The following is a 24643-nucleotide window of genomic DNA, read 5'->3' on the forward strand; positions in this document are numbered from 1 at the left end:
CCCCTCACCCCGTCCCTTGCCATCCCTCCCCCACCCCCTGCCTCTGCTTCTTCTCCTTCAGAACATGCTTGGAGAAGCAGATACCCAGACTATAAAATCCCATCGGTCTAATTGTATGTGGCTGACTGGGGTGTGGAGTTTGCCTAATGAACTCGCCCGTATTGTTTGTAGGTATCTCAGCCATAACTGCATTACCTCTCTCAGGCCTGGGATATTCAAAGACTTGCATCAGCTCGCTTGGCTGTAAGTATCTTGGCTTTTCTCTCTCCTACGAGTGGTCACAGTCTTAGTGATTTACAACAGTGCTTGGGTAGTTTCCAGGCTGGGATATCTCTGGTTTATTATTTTTCTGACTCACGTTCTAATCTGGAGCATTTTGCCCGAGCAATTCAGACATGGTTAGGTCAGGTGATGCTTGGGTGAAACAGGAATCTGGACATGTCATTACCGGGGAGCCTTGGCAACCAATGACAGCCTGGCCAAGCCGGGCAGCCATCCAGGGTCACCAAGAACAGAAAGTCCTTGACCCCAGCACTATTGACATCTTGCCGTCTTTAATTCTTTCCTCCAGAGAAGACAGGGTGCTCTGTGCGTTGCAGGAGGCCTCTGCTCACTCCGTGCCAGGGATGCAACTTCTCTTAAGAGTTGTGACAACAGAAAAGTACCTCCAACGTTGTCATGTGCCCCTGAGAGGGAAGAACTCCTCTCTGTTCTGGGGCTTGCTCTGGTCCCCAAGGCAGCCAGAGAAAAGCTTGAGGTTCTAATAACACCAGGCATCCCTCCCCCCAGCTAACAACGCCATCTGCAGGCAGCTCCCAGCAGCTGCTCATGTTTTCCTTGGCACACTAAGAGATGGGCTGTAGGGCTGTAGAAGGCTTTGTTGCCTTGTTCAGAGGCTGCAAATTGGCCTGGCTGATGGAAAGTTCAGGGCTTCAGCTTCCTCTAGACCTTTGTGAGCCTGGTTGCCAGGCTATGTTCCAACCAACTTCCTTATCATCCCAGGCCTTGTCTCACTAACTCCTTCTTTTCAAGGAATGATCTGGGCATTGTCACATGTCCAGCCTCTGTGGATACCAGACACACACATAATGCAAAGATTGTACGTCCAGGCAAAAACACCCATGACCATAAACCAAAATTAATTTTTTAAAATGTGATTTTTTTCTAAGAATTATACTATCGTTTACTCTTTGGGGGGCACAAGACAGCATCTGTTAAAGGATCACACTTGCCTGTTGGTGCTTTATTCATGATGCCACACGAATTCCTCAAAAATACATATTCCCATGCAAAGGGAAAGAGGGAGCAAGGGAAGAAAATGAAAAAGGGGAGGGGCATGGCGGGGGAGGCAGGCATGAAGTCCCACCCCCACTGAAGAGCTATTGGCAATCGATAGCTGTTAGGAGAGGGAGAACACTTGTCTCTAAGGGCGTGGCCATTGGTAGAACCATGCTCCATTGGACTTTTCCCACACCAGAGAGGACTGGAAGGATTTAAAAATAAAAAGGATACAAAGTTTGTGTAGGTAGGGAAGAGGGAGGAGGGACCGGGAGGAATGGGAGGAGGGGGATGAGCAAGTAAAAAAAAAAAAAAATCATTGGTTTTTTTGTTTTGGTTTTTTTTTTTTTTTTTTTTTTTGGAAATAGAAAAATTAGCACGTGAAAAAGATGACCTATCTAACCAGTCATTAAGGAAGTGCATTTAAAATTTTTCTAACTGATATATAAAAGCATGAAAATTGTTCATAGTAGCAGGCACCGTGTGAAGTTCCAAGATACGCAAACACTGGGTGATGCTTAAATCTGGTTCAATACTTCTGTCTCTTCAACCATATGTTATTTCTTCTCTGTGATGAAGATATAGAATTCCCTTCAGAGATGAACAGCTCATAGCTGTGTTATGTGAGGTGTGTGTGTGTTGGGGGGGGGGGCTGCTCATTCCTCCTTCATTCAGCCAGGAAATGCTTGTCGGCAGATGCAGAGAGAGAGCAGGTCCAACTTGATATGTGCTGGGAGAAGAGCTGCAGGAATCTGGAGGAAACTGTCCCATCCTAGAATCAAGGAAAAGACACCTGTGTCCCATGGGGAGGAACACCTGTGTCCCATGGGGAAGGAACACCTGTGTCCCATGGGAAAGAACACCTGTGTCCCATGGGGCAGGAACACCTGTGTCCCATGGGGAAGGAACACCTGTGTCCCATGGAGGAAAACACCTGTGTCCCATGGGGAAGGAACACCTGTGTCCCATGGGGAAAAACACCTGTGTCCCATGGGGAAGGAACACCTGTGTCCCATGGGGAAGAACACCTGTGTCCCATGGGGAAGGAACACCTGTATCCCATGGGGAAGGAACTGGTCAGGTGTTGAGAGTCTGCTTTCTCGTGGGCCTTTTATATTTTCCCTGGGTTTCTTTCAGAAATATCCCTAACATTGGAAACATTTTGATGTGTTTTGTCAGAATTTTAGATGACAACCCGATCACCAGAATCTCACAGAAGTCCTTTACGGGATTAAACTCCTTGTTTTTCTTGTAAGTATCCTCCCTCCTCCCCACCCCACCCCCGTATACCTGTCTATGAAAAAGAAGCCTTTAAGAAAATGCCTAAAAACAAACCCACCAAACCCATCTCTGCTGAATTTCAGACGTTACTACTACTAAGTCAAAGGTAGTGGCTGGACAGCTTACAATGCATATCTTTTTTGTTTGTTTGTTTTGTTTTGTTTTGTTTTGTTTTTGGAGACAGGGTTTCTCTGTATAGCCCTGGCTGTCCTGGAACTCACTTTGTAGACCAGGCTGGCCTCNAACTCAGAAATCCNCCTGCCTCTGCCTCCCGAGTGCTGGGATTAAAGGCGTGCACAACCACGCCCGGCACGATTCGTATCTTGAGCTTGCTGCTCGACACTGTTCATCTTCTCTCGTTTCCTAAAGGAATAAGCCATGTTTTCATCTGCAGCAGTTGAACAAAGGTTTGCTTGTATTTCCTGGAACCCTAGTTAAACTGAATGAAGTATAACAGGATCGCACGGGCACACAGGAGCACAGTTCCAACTCCATTTTTGAAAGATTTGTTCCTTTTATTTCTTGTGCACAAGTGTCTTGCCTGCCTGCTTGTCTGTGTACCACATGCATGCAGTGTCCACAGGGGCCAGAAGAGGGCAGAAAATCCCCTGGGACTAGAGTTACAGTCTGTTGTGAGCTGCCAACTGAAGCAGGGTCCCCTGCAAAAACAGCCAGAGCTCTCAACCACTGAGCCATCTCTCTAGCCTCCAGCTCCATTTTCACTAGAGGAAAATGTGCTTTTGCCCAGTGACAGCCAATGAAAATTCCAAGTTTTGCCTACTGCTGGAGCCGTTTTCCTACTTGTGCTTCCATTGTTAATATCCTAGGATAACTGACAGGCAGGGGCTTGCCATGTTCCTTTACAGTGGGTGTTGCAGCATCCACCATGACTGGTCCATTCATCATAGGGACAACAGCATGACAAGCTAGTCGTGTATCTTAGCACGTTCACCATCGATATGCTTTCCACAGTCCCTCTTGCTGTCACATCTTCCGTTTACTGCTGTTTCCAGTGTGTCTCTTCCAAGCAGTAATTGATTAATATACCCTGAGAAAACATCTCAAGAACAAATGGCTCTATAAATCACACACTCCTCTTGCAGCACACAAGGGGAGCCATCATGAACTTCACAGTTATTGCCTGCTGCTTGCTTTAGTTTTACATCGTAAAATTCAGCTAAGGAACCCCTGTCTTAAGATGTACACCGAATACACACAGCCAGAGGCTGGCAGCACCTTAGTGCTTCACACACACACACACACACACACACACACACACACACACGTAAGCACTATGTGTAAAAGTGTAGTTATATACAAAGACTTGATCCTGCTATATAAATTACAGCGGACAATTTTCAAAACTGTGAAGGAGCAGAACTCTTCTCGTTAATGTAGCATAATCATTTTTGTGTCTAACCGCCGTTTTCTCTGTGTGAAGGTCCATGGTGCATAACCGGCTCGAGGCCCTTCCTGAAAGGCTGTGTGCTCAGATGCCTCAACTCAACTGGGTGTGAGTATTCATCAGAGCTCGAGTCTGTTCTGTGCTAGGATGAGGAAGGCAAGATGTAGATTCAAGGCAGAATTAGCTTTAAAATCATCTAGGATGTCTCTCCCAAACCAAAGCCTAACCAAAGTTTCTTCCCGTTTTTAAAGATCGTTCGAGGAGGGGGAGGGCAGCAGGGAATCGGTATACACTTCCTGAGATAACATACCCTCAGAATGTTGTCTCCACACGTTGGTCTGCTTCGGTGAATGCCTATGTTTCCAGGCACAGGAATATACCATGCCCAATCAGGACTAAGACCACGCCCACCACGTGATAGGTGACCAATAAACCTTTGTTAGATACATGCGCTAAGCCACGCCCACTCTTTCTTGCCTTGTAACTAATACTTATTTGGGAGTCTCGTGGCTTCATCACCACCCACTATTTCCTGCCGCATGTGCCTCGCTCCTGCGTGTCTGGTGGAAACAGAGGGGTCAGAAGTTCAAGGCCACTCTCAGCTACATAGTCTGAGGCCAAGCTGGGCTCCATAAGACCTAGTCTCAAAAATACTTAGGAATTTTAACAAATTCGTTTACATACTGGGAAACAGGAAAGAGAAGGGGCAGGGGGATCTCACTGATGAGACCTAACCGGGTTGCTTAACAAGGCTCTGCCTCAAAAAGGGAGTGAAAGACCAGAAGTGGTGGTGCACACCTTTAATCTTAACACTCGGGGCAGGGGAAGGTGGATCTCTGTGAGTTTGAGGCCAGTCTGATCTACGTAAGAGTTCTAGGCCAGCTAGGCCTATAGAGTAGACGAGACAGATCGAGACTATCAGAAAAACTAGTTTAAAAGTTTGCTTTTTCTCACCCCCTGCCTCACCACACTGCTGAAAATGAGACGAGGCCATTCCCAGAGTGTGTAGGATGGCAGCTGTGCCAAGGGTCTAGCTGGCAGGAAGCGGTGTCCCCACAAGGGCTCTCTGGAGTTCTAAGGACATTTCTGAGCAGCTCAAGGAGGACATGCTAAGAGGAACTTCTGACCCGGCAGGCCTGCCAGGGAGTCTGGGAGTCTACGCTTCTAGAAAGTTCCCTGGCTCTGGCGCTGCACCCCTGACACACTCAGAGTAGTGCTCTATTGGGCATCAGCCTCCCTGTGGAAGGCTGTGTAGTAGAGACCTACATACGCTTTGATATCACACAGACCAAGACGGATGCCCTAAGTCTGGTGAACGGTCTGTGCGAGACATTGGCCCGAGCTTCACCAAGATACTGACTGGCATGGGGTCAGAACGTGGGGCAGTGGTCCAGACGGCCACACGACACGTGAGTGTCCGGCCTTTGGATTCAGAAAGATCTGATGGGGAAAGACTGTTCTGACACTTACCGAGTAAGTGTACGGCGAGCTGGAAATAACACCCCCAGCCTCCCAGAGGCCTGGCACATGTGTTAAATGGGACATAATGATGCCACACCCTGCAGGAATGCCTCATAGACACTGGAGTTCTACCAGCCCAAGGGAGGGGACTGATGAAATCCAGAATATAGCATAGTGTCTTAGTCTTTTATATCGCTGTGGTAATATATATTTTTACCACAAGGCTACTTATAGGAGAGCGTTTATTTTGTCCTTACATTTCCAGAGGATCAGAGTCTATGGTGCAGCGTGGAGGTGGCAGGCAGCAGGTGGCCAGGGCGGCAGCTGAGAGCTCACATCTAGAACCCCAAACAGGAAGCAGAGTACATACTCTAAGTGGCAAGAGTCTTTTGAAACCTCAATACCCAGCCCCCAGTGACATACTTCCTCCAGCAAGATCACACACCTCCTAACCCTCCCCCAAAGAGCCACCAACCAGTACCAAGTATTCAAATGACTGAGACTCATTCAAACCACCAAGGAGAGCTAACAGCATGGTGCCCACCCAAGAGAGACACTCCCACCCCAAATATCTAGTTTTTTTTAGTAGTAGCAGTAGCAGTAGTAGTAATAGTAGTAGTACTGCTGCTTTATCATCAGTTGGAAAGAAAACAGAAACCATATAAATTATAGAAAGCCCACAAACATTAGGAAAGATGCCAAAAAATAAACTAGAATTAAGGAAAGATAAAGTTCATAACTGTTCCATCAATGAGAGGCATCCATTAGCAGATGATGTATACAAAGGTGACTTAAGTGTCTCCTTCTGTGGCTTCCAGGGATCTGGCAAACAATGGAATAAAGTACGTAACGAACTCCACCTTCCTAACGTGCGACTCACTCACGGTTCTGTAAGTACACGTGGACTTCAGTACGAGAGGCCCGTAGATTGGGAGAGTCGAGAAAAAGGCTGACCCTGGATTTCAAAGTGCTGCTTTGTTTCCAGCCTTGATGTGAATGTTCAGTAGTGGAAAGGGGCAAAGAATGTGTTTATTTACAGTGAGATGAAATCGCTTTACTGCACAGTGGCTAGACTCATCAATTGGGTCTGTGTTCCTGAAGAAAGCGGGAGCAATTTACTGCATTCCAATTGGCCATAGACTCTGACTGACAGTTCCGATGGATGTTCGTGCCTGTCCTGGGGGCGGGGAAGGGCAGGTGAACTGGCCAATCGACACCTTGGCATTCCTGTGCTAAGAAACACGGCTAGTTTGTGTTTCTGGCAGTTGGAGTTTTCTGGGACAGCAGGCACTCGGCAATGCTTGTTGTTGATTCCACAGGTGACCAGAGAAAAATAAGGGAAAAGAAAAAATTTGAAAAAGATAGTTTTAAGAATGATCAGAAACCAAACAAGGTGTAACTTCTCAGACCACCCTCGTGCATGGAGCTGCTCCCAGTAGTGCTTCCTGAGGGACTGAGGGACGGGGTACCCTCAGGAGCAAAGTTTTCCTTGGCTCGGGTTACAAACCAGAAAACTATCCCTCAAAGGAGGCTTATTCAATGGCATCCAAGCAAGCGGTGGCATCTCCCAGCAGGAACTGATTGGGACAGCAGACAAAAAAAAACCCAGTGCTGACTCTCACCATGTTTTACAGGTTTCTGCCTAGAAATCAAATTGGTTTTGTTCCAGAGAAGACATTTTCTTCATTAAAAAATTTAGGAGAACTGTAAGTAGCATGGTCTACCAGGAAGAATATGATTGCTCTCTTCCAAGATTATTCATCTAAATGACGAGGGAGACTGTTTTTCTACTTGGAACAATCAAACTTTTTAGACTATTAGATACTAAAAACCAATGAAGGAAGCCCACATGATCCTGATGTCAAGAGCACATTACAGTCATGTAATGGGATTGACAGGGGAGCCAGACCGCCCTACTTTCTCTGCTTATTTTCCTTGGGTCAATGTCGTGTGTGTGTGTGTGTGTGTGTGTGTGTGTGTGTGTGTGTGTGTGGTTGGGGACGAGGTGAGCTTTCTGCAGCCTCAAACACGTGGATGGTATTTCTCTAATGGCTGTTATGGCTAACTCCCAGTGGATGCCAGATGAAGAGAGACTCGATTGATGTGTTGTTAGCTGATTGTATCTGACCAGAGGGATGGCTATCCCAAGTGGTTAGCTGGTGAAGCATGCAGACATGTCTCTAATGAAGATAGGATTGTGGAAAACTTTTCAGACAGCTCACTTAAACTTTCTCTGTCCAAATACATGTTTTGTAGCCTTAAGAGTCTGGAAAACATCTGTTTAGCTTGAAGTCATAGATACTAAAGACCCACATAACTGAATCACTGGAAGCTAAAATTGAATCTGTTGTGTGACACATGATAGCAACTAGACTAAGAACTCATCCTGCTGATGGGACTTTCAAGGGCCACTGAAATCTTGAATAACCTCTCCTCCATTCACTATGCCTGCCTGGCTCTGGAGGGTGGGGCTAACAACTCAGTAAAGATAGTTTTAAAATAACTATAATAATTATATATAAATCAATGGGCATAAAAAATAAAATCCAGAAATATTTAAAGTGACTTGTATAGACAATGCTCTATTCTTGAACTAAAAATGACTTTGTGGCAAACTACTGTAGACGGCTTATTTAGAAGAGACAATCTCTTGGGGGCTCATTCCTGGTCAGGTTCTGTTGAAGAAATGTGACTGTGGGTTAACAGAAACCAGAGGCAGATGCCGAGGATCGTGAGGGCTTTAGTGTGTGTGTGTGTGTGTGTGTGTGTGTGTGTCTGCCTGCCACACCCATGCGTGTGTATAAAAACATATCCTGAATTTTCCTTCATCCCTCTTCTTACCCAATACAACACAAGCTCCCATGTTCTGCCCCCGAAGAGGGAGTGGCAGCCGTTTCAGAAATCATTGAAACTCGGGACCTGTAATCTCAATACTTAGGAAACAGAATCAAGAGAGTCAGGAGTTCAAGGCCAGCCCCAGATACAGGAGACCATGTCTGAACAGGAAGGGAGTGGAGAGAGAAGAGGGGAGGGGGCTGGGTTGTGATATCTAAAACCACCAGTAATCTCTTCCAAACCACGTGGCCTTGGAGAGCTCCAGGAAATCCAAGCGTCAACAGATGTGACGTGAACAAAGGGGTTTGCACGTGAGTTTACTTGTTGAGTGATTCTACTGTTGAGGCATCATATCAAACTCATCCCCAGGAGGAATAATCCAAATACTTAATGTCCCCCAAAGGGGTGTACTTTGCCTTCCTATGTGACATTTTCAGGGACAGTTTCTCAGTGCATGAGATCCCCAGCACCATGCACGAGATCCCCACGGCACGCATGGCATCCCCTGCACCCTGCATGCACACCCGAGGCTTTCTTGATGATCCACACATTCACCTTCCACCTAAAGCACTGGGAAGAGCTCTCCTGCTAGGCAGGGCTTGGGGGACCATGATCGCACCTTTAAACCAATAGACTGCTCTTGAACAACCGCTGCCTCCTGTGCCCCCCGACACCTTCCTCACCTGTACTTGGGTCACACGCTGTTTCTTCTCTGTGTAAATTAGCATCTTATCCCAAGCTGGGACAGCACCAACAACCCGGGAATAACTCAGAGTCATCTTTATGCACAAAACAAGTTATCAGAAGTTAAATTATAGATCAGGGGACACCCTTCCAAATTTTCCAAAAGTCGCCAGCTTCCTGAACATCAAACGCCTATCTTAAGGCAGTAACAGCTCTTAAACTGTGGGTCTCCACTGCTTTAGGAAATTGAACAACCCTTTTATACCCTGCATGTCGGATATTTGCATTACGATTCATAATAGCAGCAAAATTACACTTGTACAGTAGCAATGAAATGGTTCTATGGTTGGGGTCACCACAAGAGCAACTGTATTAAGACGTGTCAGCAGTAGGAAGGTTGAGAACCACGCCATATGGCTTTCAGTCTGCAGCAGAACGGATGCAGACCTGGATTCAGGGAGCTACCTAGCATTAGATCAGTTGCCCGGGCACAGGTTCAGACAGCAAAGAGCACAGGTGGAAGCTGACGCTGGATATTCATGCGTGCGTGCGTGCGTGCGTGCGTGAGCGCGTGTGTACTCCATCCTTCCTGGGGATTCAATTGGTCCCAGCAAACATTGTAGTGCCATGGGGAGGAAGCATGCCCCGCATGGCTGCAGTCCACCACATAAAATGCTAAATAGCAGCTTGCTGCAGATGTGCTTATTCTAGCTAGAATTTTCCATCTTAATGATAATAGTGGCCACCCCAACAGCCAGCCCTAAAGTCGGCTTCCTCTGCTCCCTCCTATGCTAAGTGTTCTCAAACCCTCCGAGGAGCCTCCGCCAGCCCTCACACGGTTCATGTGGACACCTCCCTCTTCACCTCCCTCCTAACTCTTTCAGTAACTGTCACCCTGTCATCTCAAGCTGTCACCACATCTGCTCACCTACTCGGTTCTCAATCGTCAGCATCTTAGAAGAGACTGGTTCAGTGCAGGTTGCTGGCCCCCTGGGGTGGGTGTCTGCAAATGTGACATTTCTAGAAGCACCTCCCACCCACCCACCCCCGTTATCTCAATGCTTTCGCTGTGCTCTGGAAAGATGAGACCTTGAAGCTTGTGCACGGACCTTATATCTTCCACCCAGGGACTCAGGCATTTCCTCTCCATCTCCCCATATAGTTTTGTCTTCCACTCATGCCGAGTCACTTGTGGGTGTCTCTGAGGACGATAGACAGGGCCATGGTTTTTCTAGTCTTGCTTTGTTCTCACCTGAAAAGTTGTACTTCTTTTACTAAACCTATAAAACCAAACCCTTCGCCTTTGTTCCAGCACTTCCTAATTTCCATAAACCTGGACTGATGGCTCCACCCCTTGTCGTTCACATTTTGTTTTGTTTTATTTCCTTCCCTTACGATATAGATTACTTGTCCGTTTTCTGTCCCTGTCACAACATAGCTGAGGCTGGGTACCTTTATCAAGAAAAAAAAAATGGTTTGTTAAGCCCACAGTTTTAAACACCAGTCAGATTCACCGGTTCAGCCTCTGCTGAAAACATCCTGATAAGGATGGACACAGAGGCTGCACGGTGAGGTGGGATGCCAAAGACACAGTCAGGGGTCAGACCTGCTGGGTTTCTTAACTTCTCTTGCAGGAGTTATCCAGAACCCCACAATATTTTCTGAGGGTATCCATCAGTGGCCTACGCACTCCTCACTGGGTGCTTCCTCTTAGGATCCACCATGGCAACTCTATAGATCAAGCCTTCCATACAAGAACATCTAGGGAGCAGACCACGCCTAAACCTTAACCCTAGCTGTTACTTTAAGTAAACTTTTTTTAAAGGGAAAAACCTCTATAGTTATTTCTAGCCAGACATCCCATATCTATTGCAAGCTATCAAGAATAGTTAAAATTGTATACTTTGGGAGCTGGAGAGATGGCTTAGCAGGTAAGAGCACTGGCTCTTCTTCTAGAGGACCCACGTTGGGTCTTAGCACCCACATGGAAGCTTTCAACCATCAGTAGTAGCTCCAGTTCTGGAGGATCTGATGCCCTCTCCTGGTCGTCATGAGAACTGCATGCATGTGGCATGAATGCATCCAGGCAAAACACCCAAAAACGTTTTTTTAAAAGTTATTTTTCTTTATCCTTAATTAGGTGATTGTACACAGGTTTAATTCTTCCTTAACACTGTCTCTACTCAGAGAGATGTCCCAGACCCTCCGCAGATTTGTGTCTCCAATTGCAACGGATCTCTTTGCCACAATCTCTAGAGGCATTACTCTATGAGTCTTTCTAGATTGGACAATGGTATATTTCATTAGAACAGAACTATATAAGAATACATTTAAACTACCAACGAATGTAGCTCGGTGGAAAGGCACTTGACCAGCATGCATGAGGTCTTAAGTTCAATCCCCAGTAATAGGGGCAGGGTATATTTAAAATATATAAATTTATCCACTCAGGATTTGTCTGAGCAGCTAGTGAGTGACTGACGCCCATTTAGATGGAATGCAGTATAAATAGAAGATTCAAGACTTGACCTCAAAAAGATCAGTTGGATAAACATGTGGAATGAGTGGGAATCACAGAGTGTACTCCAAAGAGGAAATGAGTTAGAGATCTCAGAGCCAGAATGTGCTGGCAACAGGGTGAGAGGAAATTCCAGACAGGAACTGGATGAGCAGGATGCCACATGGTCTGCCAGCGATGGAAAACAGTCCCCTCGCTGACTCACGGGGTCTTGCTGCGTCACGAGTTCGCAGCCTGGTTGGACTGGTTGGTTTTCTCTTGCGTCGAGTGGGAAGATGGTAACGGTGGGGGGAGACGTCCCTGCCATTTATCCCCAGTGTAACTGTGTTTGGTTTTCATTGTCATCAACAGGGACCTGTCTAGCAATATGATAACAAAACTCCCAGTCCACCTTTTCAGCGACCTTCATCTTCTCCAAAAGCTGTAAGTTCCCCCTATCTCGTCGCCAGATTTAAGTGGCAACACCTCAGCCTTCCAAAAATAATAATAACGGCCATACTTATTATCCCCTCCCTTCCTTTAATGGTAAATAAGGAACCTGTCGTCCAACCCTCTTCTGTGTGTCCACAAGAACCAGTTTGGAAGTCTCAAACAACTTCAGTCTCTGTAAGTAAAGCATCCTAATTGTGCCGGTTACCATGGTAGGGAGGCTATCTTGCTTAGAGACGGATTTGATTCTAAGTGGGGGTTCCCCAGGACGTGTGTCCGGGGAATCCTGACCACCACTGTCCGCTGTCAGTGATGAGCTAAGTCATAGCAAAGTTGCTGTCATGGCCACTTGGTTGTATAAAAGCCACTCTGTTTGAAGCCGCATACACATCCATCCAGAGAACTGTGCTCAGAGGGAAAAATCTAACCATGATCTTCATGAAGAATTAAGTATGCAATAACTTTGTTTGGGAAAAGATTGACAGAAACAAATTCTCTAAGACTTTTTTTTTTCTTTTCCTCTGTCCCAACTCCTTTAAGACATTATAGGATAAAAATGGATCTTTACTTTTTAATTAACGAGAACACTCCCGCAAAGACAAACATTCAAACAATTTAGTGTTGAGTATTTTACAACTTCAGCCAATTTAGTTCCAGTGGTACCAAAAATCCTGCCAATTCCTCTTTATAAATGTTGTGATTCCTTTTCCCTGGGTGACCATCTGTTGGCTAAAATGTATTTGTCTTGACCCAAAACCATATTATATTACCTATTTCAGCAACACGTTTTTTTTCTTTGACTCCAAAGACTGATGTTTTTGTTTTGTTTTGCTTGTTTAAAAAAAGTAGGGCTTTTGACTGTTTAATATTCTAAGACAGGATCTCCCATAGCATGGGCCAGCCTCCAGCTTAGTATGCAGTTGAGGATGACCTTGAACTTCTGACCCTCCTGCCTCCACTTCGCAAGTGCTAACTAAGGTCACTGGTTTGTTCTAGTGCACCAGACTTCTTCCAGAGACAACATTAAATATCACTTTTTGTTAAATAGACTTCTATTTCTAGTCTAATAGAAATCTATTTTAAAACGCACGATTTAGCAGTCTTTTAGCCAGTATTAGTGGGCATGGTATTTGCTCCTAGGAAGCTAAAGTGTAATTAACCAAAGTCTATAAATATCTTGTGATTGTTTTAAAGACTTATTATTTATTAGTGGTGATAGCAGGTACGTGAACATGCATACCAGTGGCTTTGGAAGCCAGGGGAGGACACTGGATTTCTGGAACTGGAGTTACAGACAGTTTCGAGCTACCTTGTGGGTGCTGGGAAGTGAACCTGGGTCCTCTGGAAAAGCAGCCAGTGCTCTTAACTGCTGAGCTAGCTGCTCTCCAGCCCTAACCTGCTGTTTTTTAACTTAACAGCGGACTTCCGGCCTTCAACATGATTCTTCCCTAGATGGACAGTGTTTTATCATAGTTCATTATAAAGACTCAACTGCATGGGACTGTTTTCCTCCCAGCCCCAAGCTCCCCGGAATAACGTCTCACTCAAAATATATTTACAAATAACCTAGGCCATAGAGCTAGGCATGTTCCATGACTAGCTAATAATTTAAAATAACCAATTTACACTGCTTCTACATTCTGCCACGTGGCTGGTTACCTCTGCTCGGATACCACACGTCGGTCCTCCTCACATCTTCCCCAGCTACTCTTCCCACGCCTGGCTCTATCCCAGAATTCTTTCTGCCTACCGGAAGTCCCACCTTCTGTTCTACCTTTTCTTATAGGCCGTAAGTTTTTTGATTGACAGGTGATGCATCGGTACACTACACAAGATATTCACTCTGCTCTGAATTTCTTGCACAAAGCAGTCCTGTGTAAGAATGTATTTAAACTGATGGGGAATGGAGAATGCAGAGCACTTGACCCGCACGAGGTACTAGGTTCACTGCACCATATTTCTAAAAAACAAAAACAAAAAAAACCCTCTCCCGCTGCTGTCTTATCCCTTTCCCAAAGTAGTAACCGTTAGCTACGCATTCCTCTCTTCATTCTCTCACTTATTTATTGTCTAATTGTTTGTTTCTAAGACTCACTCGAATACATACCTCACCAACACTAACTGGACATCAGTTCAGATATTGGACATCCTTACATACAAGCTGTAGTGACCCCTGTGCTACAGCAACCACACAATCCACACGAAGTGTCAGTGATAAGCGAAAAAGACAGCTGAAGTGTTCTCCTAGAGGGGCCACGTGATGATTCTGCAGTATCAGCGTCTCTTCATATTTGAATTCTGTTCTAGAGAGCAAAGGAACTTGTCTGTGAAGGAGCCACTGAGCCAAGGAAAATTCAAAAACATATTGCAAAAAAAATCTTTATTTGAATTGGCTAAAAGCATCAGGATAAATCCTGCCTTTTAAAGGTGTCTTTCAATCACATGCTGCAAGCAGGAGGTTCTCACTGCCTTACACTGCCCTTCCCCCGTTTGCTTTGGAGAGTTCTGTAGGTCTTCCTTTACACTGTCCTGAAGGGATCTCTGAGACCCAGACCTTCAGAAGTGCCTGGATAAACTCAGAATGTCCAGGGCTCTAACCATCGAGCCATCTCTCCAGCTAACTCAGAATGCCCGGATGCCTGCTAGTCCCTCTGGGGTCTTAGTAAATAATGTGTCTGAGTACCATCTTCTCACTGCCTCCCAGGTTCCACTCCAAAGACACGCTGGCCAGGGAGGAATAAATATTCAAATCCAGATTCCCATCAGACTCACTTTAGTGGTGTTTTCAGACTGGAGGTTCTAGGTATGAAACCCATAAACTTCCATGCCAGTGCCGATTAAATCAAAGTATAAAAATAATGTTAAGCTCCCATCAGACACCAGTGCCATTTGATCAATTATTTATTTATTTCTTATTTCTGGAGGTGGAAGCCAGAATCTTGTGTTTGTCAGGCAAGTATGTAACCACTCTCCCAGCCCCTTACCATATCAAAACCAGTCTTATATTAAAACTAATTCTGCATCTAAGTGACACAAGAGCTCCCACATCCAGCAGATGTCAATATTAATAATTTTTTCTCTAAATATCTACTGTGAAATTTTTAGCCATATTCGAATTGGTAACATAAAATTTCAAAGTTTTAGATTTTTAGATATGACCAAAAAATGAAATGGTTTCAGAGTTTAATCCTAAAAACGTGAAACCTATTGTATATATCTTCCAGAGACCTGGAAAGGATAGAGATTCCAAACATAAACACAGGAATGTTCCAGCCCATGAAGAACCTTTCTCACATGTATGTATGTTTGAAGGGATGGAGGGAAAAGAAGGCATGATGAATTAATTCAAACATTGCCGTGCTCAACTGTCTAATTATCACTGAACTGTGTTTGCATGCAACAAAAGTCTTCTTTCCTATTGAGAACTTTTTAATTTTGTCACCTTTGGTCCCTGTTCAAATAGAGTTCAATATAATGATGTGCCGACATGAATGACCCTTCTCTCTGGAAACACGATGTTTATCCAATTGAGGCCCAATAAGAGATCAGGGTACCAGAATGCCACACATTACATCAAATGAAGTCCCTGGCTAAAGGGTACTCAGGAGCCCTGGAAACATTAATTCACTTCACATGAGTGAGCAGTCGGCTGCTCTCAGATGTGGGCTATGTAGATCCCAGGTGTTGTTTCTCTTATTAAAAGTGCACTGCAGATGGAGGTAACTAATCTTTATCAGTTTTGTTAAGTCACTTGAATATATATGGCTAAAGTGCACTGTGTAAGTTGTGTTCATATATGTGTTTATTTTTAACGTGACCATTTCTTTATCAACTGTATATGATCTATATGTTCCTGATTTCAAATTTAACCATTGTCATCCACAAAAATAGGGAGAAATCGATGTAAGATCCCAAGTTGGGTGCAGCCAGTCGATGAGAGTGTTGAGGTGAATTCAGGTGCTCTTTGGGGGACAACACTTTGGCTGTGTCTGTGCAGGGGGCGTGGTGCCTAAGAGACAGGTGTTCAATGCGTATGCGCGTGCTTTTGCTCATCCCCCTTCCTGTGGCACCATTAGATATATAATTCATGAGGCCGCTCTTACATGCTGCAGGCAGATGGCGAGTGTGTCATAGGCTAGAGAGATCCAGACTTTTGTAAATTTGGTGAAGCTGGCGTCTGAATGCCAAGGTCATGGAGGGACCTACAACAAACAGGAAAAGAAAAAAAAAAAGAGCTAGCTTAGCTACATCCATGATGAACGACCTGCTCTTCTTCCTTGGCCTTCACTTGTTGAAACATCCCTACCTCCTCACCCCATCCCCCACCCCACCCCCACTCCCCATCCTGCCTGCCCCTGGTCACAGTGGGAGAGCCAACCTGGCTTGCTCTCTCTGAAGACACTGAGTATAATGGATTCCTAAATGAATCAAGTTTGTGCCAGGTGTCCGGGCTAGGAAAAGAAACCGATGACGTCAGATGTCGCGTTCCTTTAACTGGGTGCCAACGGCTCTAAGCTGCTTGGGGTAGGATTTGCTTTGTATGTCTCCAAGACACCCAGCACTCAACAACCCATCATCCTTACAGAAGAGACGTTCGTTGAGTCCTTAGCATCCGGCAGGCACGGAGTGAGGTTGAGGACTCAGTGATGAGAGAGAGGAAGAACGTGCCAGAGTATGTTCACTTAGCTTTGAAGTCAGACTAAAAGAGCCAATAAGTAAATGTCTATTGATTCCATGATGATACGTGAAATAAAGTAGAGACAGATGAAGGGTTTGGATAGTCAGTCACGTGGCATTCGAGACAACTGAATACATCCAAAGAAAAAGGAGAGAGTCAAGGCTCTCCGAGGGGCCTGGGTCTGGCTTGTGCAAGATTAGAAGGCCACTGCGCTTGCGTGGAAGGAGGCCGGGTAGCTAAGGATGGCCAGGCACAGTCTCGAGAGGGCTCCGCATAGTACCATGGAACCTGCTGGTGCGGAAACTGAATTCGGAGATGGTAAAAGTATATTCAGCTGGGGGGAAAAAGAGTAAGCGAATGAACCGCAAGACCCAGTGGAAGATTACAGTTAGAACTCGCACTGTGGGAGAAAATCTACACATACACGTTTAGGGTGTGGCCCTAAACCTACGGAGCTGGCCCTCACCAACCGCCAAGACTTCCCATGCCCAGATTCTAAAAGCATTGACCACAAACAAACCTCCATTTCCCTCTAGAAATGAAAGTCTAGCCCTTTCAAAGAAACTCTGATATAAACCCTGTGTTGAAGGCTTCTCCTCCCAGCCCCAGCAAGACTCAGTTTTCCTAGTCTCAGTCTCTCCCCTTCGCCAGCTCAAGAAGGCAGCTAGATACTCAATGTTAATTGAGAATATTTTTTCGTGAGTCGTAAGTTCCCTACAGTGAAAGCCTGGGATGTTGGCTAGAGATCAACTTTTTTTTTTTTTTTTTTTTTTTATAGTGATCTACTTTATAGAATACTCAGATCCGGTCTGGTCAGGGATGGTAGTAGAGCCCACGGAACTTTCAGATTTTTATAGTCCCCTGACCCTTAACTCCCTCCAGACACAGACACACACTTCTGAAGTCTGTGTCCCATACAGTGCTAGTCTTTCCAACAGCCCCACGTAGACCAGCAAATTGCTGAAGAATGATAATACTTCACAATAACAAGCCAACTAGCCACGAGCCAGCCCCTACTCCCGCCTGTAGCCCTGGTAGGGGTTCTGGAATCACTGCGGCCAAATGACTCTCTCTCTTTCTCCTTTGACTTCAGTTATTTGAAAACCTTTCGATACTGCTCCTATGTCCCCCATGTCCGAATCTGTATGCCGTTGACTGATGGTATTTCTTCGTCTGAGGACCTCTTGGCTAACAGTATCCTCAGAGTGTCTGTCTGGGTTATAGCTTTCATTACCTGCGTTGGGAATTTCCTTGTCATAGCCGTGAGATCTCTCATTAAGGCTGAGAATACGACTCATGCTATGTCCATCAAAATCCTCTGTTGTAAGTATGCTTCTTGTATAAATGGAATGTCTTTTATGAGGTGATATGTATGTGATGTATGTGTGTGTTTGTGTGATGTGTATACAGAATTGTACATTCAACAAATATCCTTCAATATAAATTAGCTTCAGTGGGCAAATATTTTCTAGATGTAAATGAACTGTTCTTTATGATTTTAGGCTACAAGCTCTTAGCATGAAACACAGCCCTGGGAATCACGGCTTAGAAATGAAAACACCAGTCAATGAGTGGGAGATGGAAGATGGAATAAGTTTTGAGATTTGTAAACTAAATGTAATCTATTATTAATTTCAATTACAAAAGCCCACAGGCTTGAGACAAGCTCCAATTCTCCACTCCTGCCACTGTCAAGAAAAAGATGGGCAGATATTGGTGTTAGTCAAGAATATTTTGGTAACTATACCAGTAGTACATATTTTCATTTATATACTATCCCTCAGAAATTGTTACCCCTTTCCAGCCTTTTAACTCGAAAAACGAATCAGATCCACTGGCTGGTTAGTAGTCTAGTAGGTTGTTACACTGGTCCACTTAATACAGGAAGAAGGATCTAGGAAATTAAAAGGAGAGATGCTGAGCGCAACTGTCTTGGGCTGCTTCGCTCCTGCAGGTGCCGACTGCCTAATGGGGGTGTACCTGTTCTCCGTGGGCATCTTTGACATCAAGTACCGAGGACAGTATCAGAAGTATGCGCTGCTGTGGATGGAGAGTGTGCCCTGCCGTCTGCTGGGCTTCCTGGCCACACTGTCCACAGAGGTCTCGGTGCTGCTGCTGACATTCCTGACCCTGGAGAAGTTCCTGGTCATCGTATTCCCTTTCAGCAACCTGCGCCTGGGCAAGCGCCAGACTGCCGTGGTCCTCGCCAGCATCTGGGCGGCGGGATTTCTCATAGCGGCCGTTCCCTTCACTAGCGAGGATTATTTCGGCAACTTTTATGGGAAAAATGGAGTCTGCTTCCCACTTCATTATGACCAAGCAGAAGATTTTGGAAGTAGAGGGTACTCCCTTGGGATTTTTCTAGGTAAGTTTCATCTTTGATTTCCCAGAGACGCCACCATCTTTCTAGAAATGACACAAAGCATCAGATGTACATCTGTTTGCTCTGAAAGCAAACAAAGTTCTTGGCCTGCATTTTGTAGGTGTTTTATTAGTAGTATTAAACTTTTTATTGCTGAGATTTAGTGTGGAACTCATAGACACACTCTCAGGATCTTTGGGTGATTCCTTTTTTTTTTTTTTTTTTTTTTTTTTTTTTATTAGGGTTTTTTTTTTTTTTTTTTGTTCTTCTTTCTTTTTGCTATTCATTAAAACAGTGTACTTTCCTTATGACCTTCAAGTTACTGACCAGTCCTGAAACCCTACCAAATTACTCAAACTCCTTTTAAATCATTTTAACAACGTAGTTATAATTTAAATAAATATTAATAAAATTCTGGAAANTTTTTTTTTTTTTTTTTTTTATAATTGTTCCTTGTTCTTTTTGCTATTCATTCACAGTGAATACGACCTGGAAAAATTCTAAGTTAGTGCCCAGTCCTGAAACCCTACCAAATTACTCAAACTCCTTTTAAATCATTTTAACAACGTAGTTATAATTTAAATAAATATTAATAAAATTCTGGAAACTGATGAGCAGATTATCTAAACACCCACAGATTTATTGCCTTTTGTAAACACGGCTCTTGAGGACCCTCAATGCAAATTCTTCTCAGCTTTCTTAATTCCCTGATTTTTTTTTTCCCTTAGAAATGACGGCCTTGTATTTTCCGTTATAAATAAATGACAGACTTAGACCTTAACATTAATGTTTTAAATTGTGTAGCCTGTCTTAGTTCTGCTTGGAATGAAGGCGGTTCCCACAGCCTTTCTTTACCTAACACACATCATTTCCTCTGCTTCTTCTCTCATCCTCCTCACCAACAACCCCTTGATGCTTTATCAAAAATACTTTTCCTCTGCCTTCTGCCCCTGCCTGTCTCTGCCCACTGCTGTTGCGGTCATCTGAGACCTCGCCTCTGCACCACAGTCTTACCCGCTCCCACGGCGACTGGCACCACAGTCCCCCTCCTCACGTGATCTGTTCCACAGCCCTGGCTATGAACACAGCTCTTTCCTTCTAATCAGAAACCCACCAACGTCACAAACTACTCTCAAGGTCAAGTTTAGATGGCTGGCTTAAAATCATCCTGGGGAGGCCCTAGCCTCTGTTCCCATTTCTCCTTCTCCGGAAAACAAAACTCTGTGTTTACATCATTTCGTTGATTCTCTTCGGACGTCAGTTCTTGTTTGGCAGCCATAGGTTTATAAGTGTGTTCTTCCAGGACCCTATAGGCTCTTTAGGCTTCCTTCAGACTCATTTCTAGTGCGGGTGATCTACATAGAGACCTCCGACATATATGTGCCTGGGTAAACACATCCAAACCACCACTACTTACAAGAATCTACTGTGCATCTTCTATGGCCGTGCACAATATTAAGAAATGGAGAGACAACACCCGGAGCCCTCACAGACACTGAAGAACAGACAGCAGGAGGCAGACCCTCAGCTGCATCCTCATAGCGCAGGCCGAAAAGCACCATGGGTAAAGAGTATAGGCTATCCAATCTGAGGACGAGGGAAGGCTTCGAAGGAGGAATGAAGCCCCATCGACGGGGAGGCACAGCCAAGTGAAAACAGAGGATTATGGGTGGGAGCTGTGTTCCAGGAAAACACGGTGGGTTCAAAGTGGACCCCAGCTCCAAGGGCCAGCCACACCCGGTTGAAGTGCTAAGGAAGTTGGATGCGGCTGGCTTTTATAGCTAAGGCACGAGACTCTGATAAAAAACAGATTAAGCACCTACAATAGAATCATTTTATTTTATGCTAAGCTAAACTCTCTGACGAGAAACCTCAGACAAACCAGTGGTATAAAATCCTATTGTGTGACAATAGAGTGAACCCACGGACTAGGGAATGCTGTAGATAGAAATAACCTTGAATTTAAACTGTTTCCCCAGCCATTACCAGTCTTCCACACAGTCTAAATTCAGTGTAGGGATGTTTTTAGAAGCTCTGGAAATATATGCAAATTTTATGCTCATTAAAAGAAATTAGATAATCACTATTTTGGATTTTTTTTTTTATAACAGCAAGAATAAAGCAAGGGAAAGAAACAAGAAATCAGTGTTACAGGGGGTATCTGTGAAACCATTCGGCCCCCAAAGAGTGATTCATTTAGTTGGATCTTTAACATCTTTATCTCTTTTGTAAATGGAGTTTAAAGGGTTCTGAACCACAATAGTTTAAATTACTGTGGGCAAAAGTAAACAAAAAGAGCATTTTGGGTTTTATGTGTTATATTTATTGAAATGGCCAAAGCTTAAAAAGAATAATGCTTCTGAGGCAATTATATTCGCGATAAATTCTAGGATTATTTTATTCACATGTATAAGCCAAGGAACTAAGATTGTTATCTATTTCTGAGATGTGCATTACAATCACAGAATCACCTTAAGGGGTGACTTTCCAGGAACTAAAATCAAAACCAGTGTGTGTGTGTGGTGTGTGTGTGTGTGTGTGTGTGTGTGTGTGTGAGAGAGAGAGAGAGAGAGAGAGAGGAGAGGCAGTCTTACTCATAGTATTCTAGATCTCAGTTTCCAGCTCTAATTCTTCATAAAGAATGTATGCCTTTGAAATCCTCTTTTAAGGCTAATAGAAACCCAGGTTCTTGGGACATTTAGCGACAGAGCTCTGAGGACATAGGAGAGGGGGCTTCTGGGGAAGGCCAGGTGCCCGGTGCTGTATCAGCAGCCATGTAGCTGATGCTTCTCTGCTGGCCACTCAGAGAGTGTGAAACGAGCGTACTCTTCCCAACAGGTGTGAACTTGCTGGCTTTCCTCGCCATCGTGATTTCCTATGTCACCATGTTCTGCTCCATTCAGAAAACAGCCCTTCAGACCGCAGAAGTGAGGAGCCACATCCGGAAGGAGGTGGCTGTTGCAAACCGCTTCTTTTTTATCGTGTTCTCTGACGCCATCTGCTGGATCCCTGTGTTTGTCGTTAAGATCCTGTCTCTCCTTCAAGTGGAGATACCAGGTCAGTCCTCTTCCTCACCCCCAGGTACCCGGGGCCTTCTCAGGCCCTTTGACTGACAAGGCACATAGTTAATTCTTCCTAAGTACCTATGGCATCGGTACAAACAATTAACACTCGCACCCCAGTGTTTTATATTCTAAGTATCTTGCCTCTACCTGAGCTAGCTAGTGGTTCTTAATCAAGAATATAAATGAAAGATAGATAGATAGATAGATAGATAGATAGATAGATAGATAGATAGATACATACATACATACATACATACATACATACATACATACTTACGTACATACATACATACATATGTACATACTGTCTTAGTTTGGGATTTATTGCTGTGAAAAGACATCTTGACCAAGGCAACTCTTTTTTTGTTTGTTTGTTTGGTTGGTTTGGTTTGGTTTGTTTTTGGTTTTTTTTTTTTTTTTTTTTTTTTTTTGGTTTTTTTTTTTTTTTTTTTTTTTTTTTTTTTTTTTTTTTTTTTTTTTTTTGAGACAGGGTTTCTCTGTATAGCCCTGGCTGTCCTGNAACTCACTCTGTAGACCAGGCTGGCCTTGAACTCAGAAATCCACCTGCCTCTGCCTCCCGAGTGCTGGGATTAAAGGCGTGCGCCACCACCGCCCGGCACCAAAGTAACTTTCATCAAGGACATTTACTTGGGACTGGTTTACAGTTTCAGAGGTTCAGTCCATTACCATCAAGGCAAGTAGCATGGCAGCATCCAGGCAGACATGGTGCTGGGGGAACTGAGAATTCTACATCTTGTTCCACAGGCAACAAAATGGGACTGACTGTCTTGGGCAGGCAGCCAAGAGGAGACTAACCTCCACACTAGGCAGAGCTTGAGCATAGGACCTCAAAGCTCACCCCCACAGTGATATATTTCCTCTAACAAGGGCACACCTGCTAATAGTGCCATTTCCCGTGCCAAACATATTCAAACCACCACACGTATGTACATACATAGACAGGTAGGTAGGTAGGTAGGTAGATAGATAGATGATAGGTAGGCAGGTAGGTAGGTAGGTAGATACATACATACATACATACATACATACATACATAGAATCTCTGGTTCCACCAGGAATTCTAGATTGGTACCTGGGGGACCAAGGCATACACAGAGGTATTTTGCTCGAATCCCCCCATGATTCAGAGACTCAGATCCAGATAGAATCATCAACCCTATTCCAAAGCCTGACACCTTTTCTGAGATCACAGCTAGCTGCCAGGAGCCACTGGGGGATTTACCTTAGCTCTTAAACTGACCATGGGATCATCTTCTGCTCACAGCCCATAGGCAAGTCCACCTGAAGAGCTGATCATGGTGGGACCTGTGACTTAGTCACTGTGACAGTCCTGAGTCTGGCACATGGAAAGCGATAAAGAGCTCTTTTTCCCCAGCTTGTGCAGTTATGTGAGGCCTGATCAGATGCCCCCGTGTAAGGTGACACACCAGGCCCAGTAGGCCCCTCTTGCTTGAATTTCACATCAAGCATAGATGTCCATCAAGCCATGGGAAATGTGGAATTGAACACCATGGACAGTCAGAGCCAAGCTTGGGAGACTTTGCTGGTCGGGGCAGTGAGAGCAGATGACATAACTGTTTGCTGTTGCTCACTGGAGGAGATCCAACTGTGTGTAGTACAGATGTTCCCTTGAGAAATCTTCAAACTGTTACTCCACCCCCCACTACCTGGACAGCTTAAGCCTTTCATCGGACCATTTCAAATTCAATCGGACCAAATCATCCATTGGCTTGCTCTGCTCACATAGTGAAGTCCAAGTGTGGGACTATCTCTGTACTAGCTCTTGCCTCCCACCTCATCCTTATGAATTCTGTGATCTAAGGCCAGAGTAACTGTGAACTTTCTCTTTTGTGTTTCTCTGATATGACATTAACATTTGCCAGGTTTTCTTCCACCTGGTGATCATGCATGCTCTCAGGAGACAAGAGTGTAGTCCGCTGATCACATCTCTCCCTCAATGCTCAACGCAAGTCCTCTCCCCGCTAACGGCACCATTCCTGGCCTCACCCAACCCAGTCGCTCAACATCTATAAGGTCTTGTTTCCATCATGTTTAGTAGCCCCACTTAAGCTGCATCATACCAGCCTGTATCTTGAGTCCATGTGTCCGTTGCTTTCTTAAAATTATAAATTCCAGAAAGGTTGGGAGCATGGTTTATTCGTCTTCACATTTTCCACTGAGTTCTTCACAACGTGGTCTTTAGCAAACAAAAACCTCAGCTGCCAAGCTGTGAGCTGTCCCAGGGAGGGTGAGGGGTCAGGGACACGCCAGGCTGCTGACCAGTATTTGAGTTCTATGGGGAGTCTTGCTCAGTGACTCGGGGAAGCTGGGGCTGTCCAGGAGTTGTGGTAGAGATGGAGGTTTGTCATCTTTGCCTCCCGATACCTGTCTTTTTGCCCCAGATGCTTCTCCTGGTTGTGGGGGAAGGAAAGAAGGCCCCAGATGTGTGAGTTGAATGTTTCCTGCTCCTATCCTGACCCATCCGCTGGGTCTGTCGAGGTAACAATGCTGCACCGGAGTGCCTTTTAGATGGCTCTCAAATGGCTCCCCTGTTCTACAAGTCTCTTAACTCTATGGGGGCTGAATTTTTTTCCTAAGGCCACAATAACAAAATATGCCATACATT

General features: G+C 44.8%; 1 protein-coding gene across 3 annotated transcripts in view; it reads left to right on the top strand.

Moving 5' to 3' along the window:
• The window catches only part of Rxfp2 (relaxin family peptide receptor 2), a 61104-nt gene that overhangs the window by 30704 nt on the left and 5757 nt on the right, over nt 1-24643 (top strand). Inside the window, exons 7-17 of one of the 3 annotated variants that reach the window (XM_021186882.1) lie at nt 172-243; nt 2458-2529; nt 4001-4072; nt 6244-6315; nt 7060-7131; nt 11814-11885; nt 11997-12068; nt 15116-15187; nt 17663-17892; nt 18524-18934; nt 21770-21988. In XM_021186882.1, the coding sequence (XP_021042541.1) occupies nt 172-243; nt 2458-2529; nt 4001-4072; nt 6244-6315; nt 7060-7131; nt 11814-11885; nt 11997-12068; nt 15116-15187; nt 17663-17892; nt 18524-18934; nt 21770-21988 (1436 nt within the window). Of the gene's footprint in view, nt 1-171; nt 244-2415; nt 2530-4000; nt 4073-6243; nt 6316-7059; nt 7132-11813; nt 11886-11996; nt 12069-15115; nt 15188-17662; nt 17893-18523; nt 18935-21769; nt 21989-24643 lie in introns of all 3 variants that reach the window. The other 2 variants (XM_021186883.1, XM_021186884.1) reach the window with 2 other exon arrangements.

Source organism: Mus pahari, chromosome 23 (genome assembly GCF_900095145.1).
Source record: "Mus pahari chromosome 23, PAHARI_EIJ_v1.1, whole genome shotgun sequence".
Taxonomy (NCBI): Eukaryota; Metazoa; Chordata; class Mammalia; order Rodentia; family Muridae; genus Mus; species Mus pahari.